The sequence below is a fragment of the Macrosteles quadrilineatus genome, unplaced genomic scaffold (genome assembly GCF_028750875.1).
Source record: "Macrosteles quadrilineatus isolate MER2022 unplaced genomic scaffold, UCM_ALF_1.0 Scaffold_1__1_contigs__length_201487025, whole genome shotgun sequence".
Lineage (NCBI taxonomy): Eukaryota > Metazoa > Arthropoda > Insecta > Hemiptera > Cicadellidae > Macrosteles > Macrosteles quadrilineatus.
This window is the reverse complement of record NW_026542594.1, coordinates 47,836,313-47,850,423: the sequence shown is the minus strand read 5'-3', so window position 1 is coordinate 47,850,423 and position 14,111 is coordinate 47,836,313. Positions and strand designations below refer to the sequence as shown.

At 34.2% G+C, this 14,111-nt stretch overlaps 1 protein-coding gene across 5 annotated transcripts in view; it reads right to left on the bottom strand.

Moving 5' to 3' along the window:
* LOC128982939 (centromere/kinetochore protein zw10 homolog) overlaps positions 1-14,111 on the bottom strand; it is a 115,260-nt gene that overhangs the window by 67,710 nt on the left and 33,439 nt on the right. For all 5 annotated transcript variants that reach the window (XM_054402030.1, XM_054402033.1, XM_054402031.1 and 2 more), the window contains one exon: positions 12,940-13,031. In XM_054402030.1, the coding sequence (XP_054258005.1) occupies positions 12,940-13,031 (92 nt within the window). The remainder of the gene's footprint in view (positions 1-12,939; positions 13,032-14,111) is intronic.

Genomic DNA, 14,111 nt, shown 5'->3' with positions numbered 1-14,111 from the left:
GCACAACAGGTACGATTTTATGAAAACAGCCGTTTTCCAAATTTATAACAAATGGCCAACCATCGTAATACGCTAGTAAGGAAAATACAAATTACATATCTATCTATTATATTATTAAAGTGGTACAATCAAATTTTATGTAAACGGTTAAGGTCATTTACCAAATAAAAATATAGGCATATGGCACATCAAAATGAAGCTTAGAGTGTGTAGATTTGCCGAAAAGTATTGATATGGACAAATTTCCTAAGGGCTCTGCCCCACAGTCTAATTTCCAAAGGGCTACCCCTGGCATATTTCAAAAGTTAAAATAATATAATTCAATTTAGTTCATGAAACAGCTGGTCAGTGCAATGAATTGGTGTTTGTTTATTTACTAGAAAAATGAAGATTGAGGAGGGTTATGTTTGGTTTTAAAGAAAGGTTGTATAAGTTTTGTTTAAGTATTGCTCAAAGTTTTCATTTTGTAATTTATATAGTAAGCTACATGGAAAGAGGCTTGACTAAAATTGAAGAATTATGGTAAAACATGTCATTCATGAAGCAGCAATATGAAGAAATTGATGCTAAGGTATGTGTCCATATGGAGGTATGTTCTTTTGGATCTATTAACATCAAAAGTAGGGGTTTGAAAGTAGGATTACACTTTTTAAATCAGTTTATATTTTCAAACTAAATCATAGAGTTGCTAAAACACACATCAGCACCACTTGAATAGCTCTCTAGGTCACATTTTCTTCCCGTTGCAAAGCACGGGTATAGCAGCTTGTACTTATTTAATACGCAAGCAGGTTTTTTGTGACAATTACTCCTCCGAAACTACTGAACCAATTGACATGTTTTTGGTGTCATTGGAAAGAGCGTAACGTGAAGTTGTGCAGGAAATTTTCTTTTTAAGGAAATAATTAGAGAGTGAGGCCCTGGGGCCCTTTAAAGTTTCATATTTATCCATAAGATTAACATGGGAAACAAAATTTGTTATGGAACTCCAGCTGTTGTCAGAAATTAAAAGTGAAATATTTATTGATGGTATCCATGGTAACAAAGAACAAACCCACAAAATTTAAAAATTTAAACAAGCAGAACTAACTGTCAAATTAATTTTGATTTCACAATTCCACTCAGCTGGTTCAAACATATTAAATACTGCATGATTATTAGAACAGGAACGGTAGGGTTCATAAACATTAATAAAATATTTCACTCGCCCGAATCATTTTTGTCTATGCCCGAATATAAACATTTAACATTGATTAAATGGAACTGTCAAACTATATGTTAATGTCATTAGTATGGAATTCTTTCAGTTACATCATTTGTTGATCGAGTTTGTTTCAATATTTTTGAACTGCTGTAATGATATTTTACAGGAATAATTGTTAGATAAATTCATGGATATAAGTAATAATTCAGATTCTTCAATCTTTGCTGTTATTAAAATTGTGTATCCGCAGCAAACCTTCAGACTAAGCAAATTTCCATTTACCTGGCTTAATTTATACAAAGATATTCCCTGAAAATGGTCATTTTTTTCCTGTTTAAATAACATTAAGTTAATTTTAATATGAGTACTTAGGTTTGCTGCTACAGGGAAGGTAGGTGTGTTTTTGTTGAAATGTTGATAGTATGTTGTAAGTATGATTTTATTGGTTTGCAAATCCTGTAATACTTAAAAATTGCTCGTATTCGAGCAACATGTACACATGTTGTACATGTACATATGTGTTTCATTAGTTGTCGTACGTATTTTAATTTAGTTATAAGCACTTCATATACAATAAGACAATTAAACGTTACGGTACTTAAATTATAAATAGTCAAAGGCAAGACAACGTCTGCCGGGTTCAGCTAGTTATATATAAGGATGTGAAAGTTTGTGTGTTTGTTTTTTGAAGTTCAATTACGCATTAAATACTGGACTGATTGCGCTGAAATTTGGCATAATGATAGCTTACATTCCCGATTAACATATAGGCATATTCTTATCTAAAAAATCCTTTCGGGCTCAACCCCAGTGGCTCTGTAGTTCCCCATGTTAACCTTATGAGTATTCATATTCAAACGGAATAAAAGAATTTAGTCAGCTGTTTCAAATAAAAAGGTTTGTTCTATGATATGCAAAAGCATTACAAAGTTATAAGATTTACCAACAGGGTGCAGCACTATTTTTTTACAATTATGAAAACAGCTAATATAATTTGAACTAAGCACGAACAAAAACTGTGATACTCAATAAGAACCGTCAAAGAAGGATTAATTACAGTTATGTTTATGTTTTTAATCTCATGAATAATTTGTGATAATTTGTGAATTTTTTATTGCTATGCATTATTGTCTATACACTTCTCAATTGATAATTACTCTTTCTACTGTAGGCTGCAATAAAATTTGTCTTTAAGCGTGTAAGCTAGCTGTTCTGAATTATACAGTTTTAACTGGCTACTCCCGTACATAGAACGGGCTAACACTTCGTTTTGCTTATTTTTAATTCAGGATTATTCAGACAAAAAATTAATTTTGACTTTATAAATATACCCAAAAAGAGGTTTAGTATTAGGAAATATCCAAAGGCAAATAAAAAAATATCTGTGTGACTTAGTTTTAAATATCAATATTATTACTGTAACAATATTAGAGCCAGTCATTTAAAAAACAGATTAATTATTGATACATTGATATTATGTATTACTATAACAGTAAGCGCAAACACCAATCAACATAAGATAGTCAATTCAATTTGTGTCAGTTAGCAATGTGATTTGGAGGGTTGCTAGCCCGGACCGCGGATACAATGGTCCGTGCCCGTGCCAGGCCTCGCGTATACGAGAAGCAGTGATGCAGTGTGTGGCTTGATGAGGGGTGAGGAGGGACAGCTCAAACACACACCTACAGCGCTGCCTCCAAACGGACATCCAAGCGCGCGCGGTGGCGACTTGTAGAACTACTGCTCCTCACCTTTAGACTAGCCTAGCGGCCAAACGGCCTTAATGCAGAACCTGTCCCACGAAAGTTAGAAACCCAAGAATAAATTTTTTTCTTATCGGGAACGGGGTCTCGTCGTCCGAGCGCAAAGCGAACACGAAAAGCACGTTGAGTATTAATAGGCGAACCGCCATTTTGAATAAAATCTTCTACTACGAACGCGCGATGTTCACCAGACCACGCCATGGCGTACACTGAAAACGACACGTAGGCAGCTACTCACGGACGCGCTCCCCACCACTCTACTCCTTCTACTGTCCACATCACGTTACTTTGTAATCGGGGAGTTTTTTTCTGCCGGACCCTGTATTATATCATTGACTATTGGATACTTTAATTTTTGTTACTGGCATAGTTGCTGGGCCATAACAGTTGCTATAGCTCAGAATAAATCATTACATCAGTTTAAATTGGTTAAAAAAACCACCTTGGTGTTCAGGATTCTGTTTTGTTTATTTCAGCTTAACTTAGCCAATCAATAGTTTCATCTTACTAATATTATAAATCTAAAAGTTTGTGAGTTTGTACGTGCGTATAAGGTCGGTTCCGAGGCGATCGATGTGATTTTCCACCATGGGTCCGAGGTCCCCGCTGGTTTCGAGGTCCTGGTGCGGGACCTCGGATCCAAATACAACCGAAAACGTTATGTTCGATGCCAGAGAATAATTTAAATATCAATATTAAGTGATTTTGAACGAGACCTCGGAACCCTAATGGTTCGTATATCTGTAGATCACAAGTTAACTATAGTTCTAGATAGCTCCTATAATCGACGATGGTGTAAATGGCTTACTGCAGGCAGGAAAATGATGTTTCTGTACAGTAATTAGTGACCGATAGTACTAAGAAATAATATCATGTGGGTGGATCAAATTTCCCTTTTTTATATATGATGTACTACATGTACTTGTTGTAAGTTAGCGCCCATAATCAACGACTGGTTTAATGAAGGGTTTATGAAGAAATAAAACATATTCCCGTATTAAAATTACTGGCGGACAGAACGAAAATGAACTATATATTATAGTTAATTACTATACTGTTGGTATGGCACTTAAATGGCTACCTACAAGTCTAATAAACTGTCATCTTCCTCGCCACTAAAATTTAACTTAATTCCAGGCGTTGTCCGGGTAGCCGACGACGCCATATAGCGAAAATAAATGGTCGTCGAACTTGCCAAAATGTTCTATACTATAAAAACAATCAGAAATTAACTGTCACTGAGCGACTGTCGCTCCTGACTGGTCTTGGAGCAGTACCCAGCGACTGCAGCTCGCGGCTCTAGCGACAGTAGCTCCAAGCAAAACAGGACTATGCAAAACCCCTAAGATCAGTGGCCCTAGACAGCCGCTCGGCGTCAGTCGCTGCGCGACTGTCACACTTGTCTCTCCAAGCAAAACAGGACTATGCAAAACCCCTAAGATCAGTGGCCCTAGACAGCCGCTCGGCGTCAGTCGCTGCGCGACTGTCACACTTGTCTCTCCAAGCAAAACAGGACTATTCAAAACCCCTAAGATCAGTGGCCCTAGACAGCCGCTCGGCGTCAGTCGCTGCGCGACTGTCACACTTGTCTCTCCAAGCAAAACAGGACTATTCAAAACCCCTAAGATCAGTGGCCCTAGACAGCCGCTCGGCGTCAGTCGCGCACACTTGTCTCTCCAAGCAAAACAGGACTATGCAAAACCCCTAAGATCAGTGGCCCTAGACAGCCGCTCGGCGTCAGTCGCGCACACTTGTCTCTCCAAGCAAAACAGGACTATGCAAAACCCCTAAGATCAGTGGCCCTAGACAGCCGCTCGGCGTCAGTCGCGCACACTTGTCTCTCCAAGCAAAACAGGACTATGCAAAACCCCTAAGATCAGTGGCCCTAGACAGCCGCTCGGCGTCAGTCGCGCACACTTGTCTCTCCAAGCAAAACGTAAGCTGTTAAACTATTAACACCTGTTTTGTATGATTAGATTATGCATGATGGTATAGTATATTTCGTATCTAGGGCCGAAAATGAGGTTTTGCCGGCTCGAGACAGTTTTTAGCCGATCGAGAGCTGCAAAACCATTTCGGTCCGTGGTACGAACGCTATTTTTCACCACACTATACTCTATTACCACTATTCACCACAATAATAATGCACACTGATAGTCAACACTACTACAACTTTAAGGTTATGTGAAGAACCTTAATGATTAATTTAAAGAATCAGAAAAAATAATAATAAATAGTTGCTAGGCAGCGGTGATAATAAAACAGTTCGATTGCAATGCTATGGATTCTGATTGTGTATTTTAAGTAAGAGGGCAGCTGATTTTGCAGCCCTAGGGATGTAAAAACCTGCTTGGTCCCTAAATGACGATAACGGCTGGCATGGCCAGCAAAACGTAACTTTCAGCCACCAATTAACGTATGTAAAACACCTAAAAACATCATAGTGTGGTGAAAAAGCAATTAATGCCATCTATTAAAATTATTGGTTTTTCTTTTCCAAGTAGAGTTAGCTCTTCTACACAACCGATTTTCATAGTTTTGGCCTTAACTCTAAAGGTGGACGCACCACAGATTTGCCATTAAGCATCGGTATTCATTTTGACTTATATTCGAGTTCGTTTGGCTCTTCCAACCTACCCATTTTCATAATTTCGGTCTTAAAATAAAGCTATGCAAGCATATATTTGTCATCAAGCATCATCAATAGTTTATCTAATGTATTACTCAACGAAAAAAATATATATTTTTGACTTTTTAAACTAAATTAAAGATGTATTCCACAAGTTCAAATAACATTACCCTATTATGTTTTGTTCTAAAAAACTTTAGTTAAATTCCAGCTTTCATTTGAGCTATTGATTATTAAGAACTGACTACCTAAAGCACACTGCTGAATCTTGAATCAACAATAACTATAATCGTTTTGGTATTTATCTGCAATACGTAACACTATTTTTATTTAAGTTATTTTATATGTCTTGGTCTTAAAATACTTCTTAAAATAAAGGCTTTCATATGAGATATTGATAGTTTTAATCAGTTAAGTTCATGATACTGTATCGCTCAATAGGAAAACATACATTTGATTATATATTGGATGTGGAATTTAAGTTAAAGATTATTTACACACACATTTAAATCATCCTGATCGTTCAATCCAATGTGCATTCGATCCAATGTACAGTAAAATGCAAAATTAATATTTCCTACTTGTTAGTCTACTTCTAGAGCTGACTGTACCAATTGGATTGAATGAACAGTGGAGCGAATGAACAGGCAAATAATTTGTAAAATTACTTTTTGGAGTGAACGATCTTGGAGTGAATGAAACATCTCGATAATTACAACTCTAAAAGTTGTTGCGTTATTGTCTGTCTGTATAGTGTATAGCCTTCATCTCTGTCGACGCAATGCCCGTCCGCATCTTAGACCTTCCAGGACTCGAATCTTAGACCTTCCGGGTCTTGAATCTTAGACCTTCTGGGACTCGAATCTTAGACCTTCCGAAACTCAAATCTTAGACCTTCCGCCACTCGAATCTTAGACCTTGAAAAGTTTTCTTAGTTTTTATATTTAAATAAATACTCACTTTTTACATTAAACAAAATTATTATTCACAAAACTAACACAAGATTCTTAAAAACATTTTACTAATAGTTTTATTTACACCATTTTAAATTGTTGTGATGTTATTATAATAATTTCATTACAGCTGTTCTTTTTCTAGTAAAGGCAGGCTTAAACAAACATTTTATTTTTATATTATATTTAACACTCCCCCTTAAGAATAAAATGTTTTATATATTTCTCAACGCTAGATTCTTGAAAATACACTGATCTGACTTCAGTTGTGTCAATCCTTGACTTTTAAGAAATGAAGTAAATTTCTTGTTCCACAAACATGGTGCCTGTTTTAAACCATACAATGATTTATTTAGTTTACAGACTTGACCTTGTTCTTCAAAACCTTCTGGTATCAACATATACACGTCTTCTTCCATTAGACCATATAGAAATGCTGTTTTTATGTCAAATGTTTGTATATGCATGTTTTCTTGTGCTGCTATAGCAAGAAGTAATCTTAGTGAAGTACTGTCCACTACAGGACTAAATGTATCTTTGAAATCTATTTTCCCTTTTTGCTGACATCCTTTAACTACAAGTCTCGCCTTATAGGTTCCATCATCTTTGACTTTGAAAATCCACTGAGTTGTTAAAATTTGCTTTCTTAAAGTTTCTTTTCTGTCAACAATTTCCCAAGTTTCATTTTTCTTCAGAGATTCTTTTTCATTATTTATTGCAATTATCCATTTTTCTTTTTCATCTCCATTGATACATTCATTGTATGTCAAAAGTGCGTTAAGATCATAGTCTTCATATCTGACGGGTCTTTTTATGTTGTTTCTTTGTCGAAGATTATATCTTTGGTTTCTTATTCCAGGTTCTTCTTCATCAGTATGTCCATTTTCGTCTTGATATAGGTCTTCTGGTTCCTGTTCATGTTCTTCTTTGTGTTCAGTTATAGTGTCTTCTTCTTCTAGTTCTTCACTTTCATCTAGTACAGCTTCTTTTTTAACGTCTTGTCGATCATTGGTTTTAGGTTTAGTTAATTTCTTCATGCTCTCATTATTTAGGTGTCCTAACTTTTTATGCCATATTTTCATTAATTCCCTAGAATTTTCTTGATTTTTAGGTTCGTTTTTATCACGGTCATCATTTCCTTTACAGACTTCATTGTTTTCACTATTGTCTTCTTGTTGACTGTTGTTATTTACCACCTCACCTGACTGAATTGTGACGCTGGTATTACCATTAGAGAGACTATTCTCACTACAAATGCTGCTTCTTAAATTGACTACATACAATCCCTGACTATTTTTATTACCTTCAAGTATCATTTCATCATTTTTAATGACTTTTACTTTATTTTTAGTGAACACAACTGTGCCACCTTTTTCCGTAATGGCATTTACAGACATTAAATTATTTTTAAGTTCTGGTACGTAAGAGACATTATTTAAAATACACTTGTCTGTTTCAATGCTACCAATACCTAGAGAAAACATTGACTGGTTTTTCTTAGCGACTGATATTTCCTGTTTAAACTCTTTTAAGTTACTTAAAATATTACTGCAGTTGGTCATATGGTTTGGGGTGCAACCACTGTCAACAACAAAAGCCTTGTTAACTTCATTTACTTCATTTATAAGCTCAGGCATACATGTTTCAAGGATTAGGCCTTCCTGTTCCTCATTAACCTTGGTCAGAAAAACAGTTTTATGGGTGTTTTTAGGATCTTTGTTATTGTTATTTTTACTAGCTATCTCTAAAAAAACAATTCTTAGTATCATGGTTACTTTTCTTACAAATAGTACACATCATTGGCCTATTTTTCTTAACTTTATTTTTAAGATAACAGTTTGACTCATAATGGTTATTCTTTTTACAAAAAGAGCAAAACTTTTTACTAGGACAATTCTTTTGAATGTGACCTATCTTTTGACAAGTGAAACATTTTACATTATTAGGCTTATTAAATTTAGTCATACCTTGTTCATATTGAGTAGAGCTAGCCTTAAAAACTGTACTTTCATTACCACTACTGCTGTCCATAGATTTCATCTTACTTTCCTCTTGAACGAGTCGAGCTTTCAGATTTTCGAGTGTCCTTTCCGTAGCTGATGTCGAGTCCCAGGCACTGTTGAAATGTCTGAAGTTTTCTGGTAGTATCGTCAGGATCTTCGTTATCACCATTGTGTCATCTATTTTCTGGTCGAGTTGGTTTAGTTTATAAGTTAGGTTCTGTATTAGGCAAAGGTTACTCATCATATCAATTTCTCTATTGTACTTGAAGTTGTAAAAATCTTGAAGTAATGCATATTTTTGGGTTTCAGTATCTTTTTGAAAAAGTCTTTTTAGTGTTTGAAACATTTCATGGGCGTTTTTACAAGTTAAAATATGAGGTTTAATTTGGTTATCAATTGTTAGCAATATACAGGGTGTTCATTTGAAAACTTTCCATATCTGTTGTGTGCAAAGGTAAGGCTTTTAACACTTGTTTGTTCTCATTTCCCCCTAATTTGGACATGCCAAATTCAATAAAATTATTTTCAATTTTGAAAAATGCCCCAAAAGGGCCCAATTTGGGGGGTAGGGGTGCTTTTTGAGAAATTTTCAAATGTAAACATGGGTTGTGTGATACATCAATTTAAAAGTCTAATCACCCCGATCATTTTGGTGCAAAAAAAGTTTAATTATCTTTAACCGTATTTACAGGGTGGGTCAAAACGTTTTAAAAAAGGACTTTGAAGTTAAGTACCGTATTACCCTAACTACTGAACGGAACAGCGCCAAATTTCTTTCCAAGCTTATTCTTGAGCTACTCTTTAAGATAACTTGTAGTAAGGGCATTTTCCAAGTTATTTTCTAATTTTTAAAAAATCTCAAATTTTAAGAATAAAAGAAAGCTGAAAACTCAAAATTCTTAAATAGCAAGGTATAACAAATTTCATACCACGTGAAAGGTCCTTTTTTAACAAACATTTTACGTATTTAAGTTTTCTTTCTATCTCTTACCGTTTAAAAATTGCAGTGGAAAAACATAATTTTCCATGGTAAAATTATAACTAGTTTTCTAATAAAACACATTGCACTTTGTTCAACGATGTAGTAGGATTCATAACAAATTGATCGACTACTTTTACGTGTGTCAGAATTCATCTTGGACCCTTCATCCTGTTCTTTTCTCATTGGTAACTGAGCCAGTTTCAGAAAACTTCCTAACTAAATCATTTACAGCCATATGACTCAAGGTTATACCTGGATATCTATTGTTAAACACTTTGCAGTTATCCTGGAACACTTTTGTTATGACCAATAAGTAAAATAAAGTATATTTTTTTAAGTTTACACCATATTTGATTAGGTACAGGAAATGGTACTTTTGAAATTAGTACTACCATTGACTAGTCAATGGTACTACAGAAAGCGGCCCACGCTTGGGTTTTTCTCATCAGCTATAAAACTTGTTTCTCACAAAGTAAAACGTAATGACTTGTTTGCCTATCTGCCTAAAAATAATTATGAATTGTTTCCTTCAGTTATTGCACCATTTAATGTGTCTAGAGACGAATTTTGGATGTTTTATTAGAAAACTAGTTACAATTTTACCACAGAAAATTATGTTTTTCTACTGCAATTTTTAAACGGTAAGAGATAGAAAGAAAACTTAAATACGTAAAATGTTTGTTAAAAAAGGACCTTTCACGTGGTATGAAATTTGTTATACCTTGCTATTTAAGAATTTTGAGTTTTCAGCTTTCTTTTATTCTTAAAATTTGAGATTTTTTAAAAATTAGAAAATAACTTGGAAAATGCCCTTACTACAAGTTATCTTAAAGAGTAGCTCAAGAATAAGCTTGGAAAGAAATTTGGCGCTGTTCCGTTCAGTAGTTAGGGTAATACGGTACTTAACTTCAAAGACCTTTTTTAAAACGTTTTGACCCACCCTGTAAATACGGTTAAAGATAATTAAACTTTTTTTGCACCAAAATGATCGGGGTGATTAGACCTTTAAATTGATGTATTACACAACCCATGTTTACATTTGAAAATTTCTCAAAAAGCACCCCTACCCCCCAAATTGGGCCCTTTTGGGGCATTTTTCAAAATTGAAAATAATTTTATTGGATTTGGCATGTCCAAATTAGGGGGAAATGAGAACAAACAAGTGTTAAAAGCCTTACCTTTGCACACAACAGATATGGAAAGTTTTCAAATGAACACCCTGTATAATGTTGAGCCTTGGCATCCTTTACCTTCCACTTTTTTATTTTTGATGCATCATCTCCTTGTTCATCTAAGGTTTCAGTTCCGTTTACTACATCTATCAGTTCTCGTGCTTTGAACAACACACTAATCTCAAATTCCCACATAGCAAATGTTTCCACGTTTTTAAGTCTTTGAATAGTGTTATAATCATTTTCACTGGTCATTATTAGTAAATGTTGATATACTCACGTTAAGAGACAACTTCAAACTTTGTTCTTCTAGTTTTAGTTTTATGGCATTTAATAGCCCGTTCTTACTTGGTTTTATTTTATGGCATTAGCAGCCCTGATTGTTATTTTTTAGTTTTTATGGCATGAGCAGCCCTGATTGTTAATTTTTAGTTTTATGGCATGAGCAGCCCTGGGCCCATAACCTGAAAAGTTTTCTTACTTTTTTATATTTAAATAAATACTCACTTTTTACATTAAACAAAATTATTATTCACAAAACTAACACAAGATTCTTAAAAACATTTTACTAATAGTTTTATTTACACCATTTTAAATTGTTGTGATGTTATTATAATAATTTCATTACAGCTGTTCTTTTTCTAGTAAAGGCAGGCTTAAACAAACATTTTATTTTTATATTATATTTAACAGACCTTTCGGGACTCGAATCTTAGACCTTCAGCAACTCTCATTTTATGAACATTTAGTTACAAAATATACATTGTGTGCCCAAGGTCTAATCCCGCAAGGTCTAAAACAGTATCAGTGGATGAGTTTTTTGCATTGACTGTACTCTTAGACCTTCCGGGACTTAGACCTTCGACATACTGCCAGATTAGACCCTCAGCAACAAGTACAAACTGCAAAATGTATGTCGAAGGTCTAATTAGACCTTCCGGGACTTAGACCTTCAGCAACTGATCTAAATTATTAACACATGTTTCGTATGATTAGATTATGCATACTGGCAAACAAATTACTGCCATTTATATATTACAAATTATTGGTTTTTCTTTTAATTACGAGTCGGTCCAGCTACCCAACCGATTTTCATAATTTTGGTCTTAATATTTAAACGTAATATTGCACGTAGAGATTTGCCATCAAGCATCGGCATTCATTTATCTGACGTATATTTCAAGTTATGCATAAAAGCAACATCCTCCCCGTACATTTCTTATGGAAGTTAAATATGGCTTTTCTTTTCCGAGTTCGTTTGGCTCTTCTACCCAACCAATTTTTATTATTTTGGTCTTAAATTAAAGGTATGAATCTAAAGATTTTAAAGTTAAAATCTTTAACTGTTTATCAACTTCATATAAAATAAATATCGTTTATCATTTATAGATATCATCATTCATCATTTAAAGTACTAGAGGGCAATTATTGTTAATTATACTTTACTTATTACTGTGGCTTGCCCCTGAAGTGGTGAGACAAATATATTATGGTGCTTTATTTTCGTCCCAGTTCAAAATTTGTTGTTACTACAAACAAGGTTTCGATGCTGGTTGCCTAATGATCACGTTGATGCCATTTTCAATAATTCTGTTAAATGTGATATTATTGAAAATACATCCATGTGATCAAGATCCAACCAGCCTCAAAACCTTGATTGTAGCAACAACTAAAATACCTAATCAAAATCATAAACATAGCCTATCTGCTATGTTCCTACGGGCATCACAGGAAAATGTGAATGTGATGGAATTTATAAAAAAATATGATGAATGCAGTGTCAGTAATGGTACCTACAAACAATTGATTAGAGTAAGTAAAACAATAGCCTCCTCTAATACAAGGCCGCAGTGAGGGAAATGTGGCAATGCAACAGTTCGGGCCTACCAAGCCAGCTGTAGCATGGAGTGTGCGCAATGCTAATATTTACACAATTGTTATTATTGAGAATGCGCTTAGAATTAAAAGAAAACAGGATTAACATAATCTAAATAGTCATTTTAGACGTTTGATTGTCATGTGTAAGCCTTACATTTAGTGACTGTGGCAAATTGTGTTTGTTGGGCATGGTCTTGTATTGGAGGAGGCTAAGTTAAAATTAATCAGCTGCTAAAGCCTCAGATGAGTTAACCATCCATTTGATCGTTTAACCTCCGTTTAGTTGTTAGATTATGTTCAGGTTAGTTTATTTTTATTATGGATAACTTAACACTATTAGATCGAAGTGGCATACCTGATCTGGCAATGAGGAAACTGAAATGTGTAGAGGCTAAGAGTGTTGAGATGAGTCGAAACAGATAGATTTGTTGGAACATTGCCTTTTGCCTAAAACAGATTTCAATACAAATTTTATTCAAGATAGGGTATAAAATATTATAACACCTAACATAATATAAGACACATTCCCATAAATTGAAACATAAAACTTAAGGTAAAAATCTTCCTAACTGTATATTGTATTGAAATAATCTAACATTGCAAAATAAAAAACTTAATTTTGTACTTGAATAAACTTAAAAAAATATTTTTTTATAAGACAAGAGGGTGTAAATGATTCCTGTAGAACATTTTTAATGTAATATGTTATGTATTTATTTTAAATAATTAAATTTTTCTTTAACCATCTTAAATGAGCAATTAATGATAGCTAAGAGCAATGTAACCTTTTCACTCATATCAAGGGTCTCCAACCTTTTTCCTCATGGGCCATATAGTAAACTTTTGGAGGGAAGGCGGGAAAGTCATTTTTCAGTGCAGATAGTTTACACCCCTTTATATTTGCTGTATCTCCTTATTAGGAAAGGGTTTATTGATCTACAGATTCAGGTTATAGACAATTGTTCTCAGCAATTGCAGTTCTCTAAAAGCCTTAAATGAAGTGATCTCATACAACACAGGATAGGTCTGAAACTCGACAACTTCGTAATGCTAAAGGTACAACCAATGAAAATTGTATAGCATATAGTGCAAATGTTGAAAGGTGCTGAGCCAATATCAGCCATTTTTGGTTCCTAAACTTAAACTGTCCACCACCTTTACCTGAATTTTGAAGACTATGATAGTTGATAATTGAATAACAAGAAACCTGTTGCCTACCCTTGTGTCATATACAATATACAAATTATACACAGAAAAATATTTACAAAAGTAAAACAGCCAAAAGCCTGCCTCCCCCAAGAAACAAACTGATATGTTTTGAACATTATTGTTTAAATTGCAGCTGACTTTTAACTTGTTTTTATTATTGTTTTCGTTTCTAGTTTTTGACTCATGTTTAAGTTCAGTTCTATTTATTAAACTAATTACTGGCGACGAGGATGAGTTTATGGAAAACTTACAGTGCAAGATAGTTTATTCAATTCCACAGTATACGGTAATTCAATTACCAGCAACTCTTAATAATCC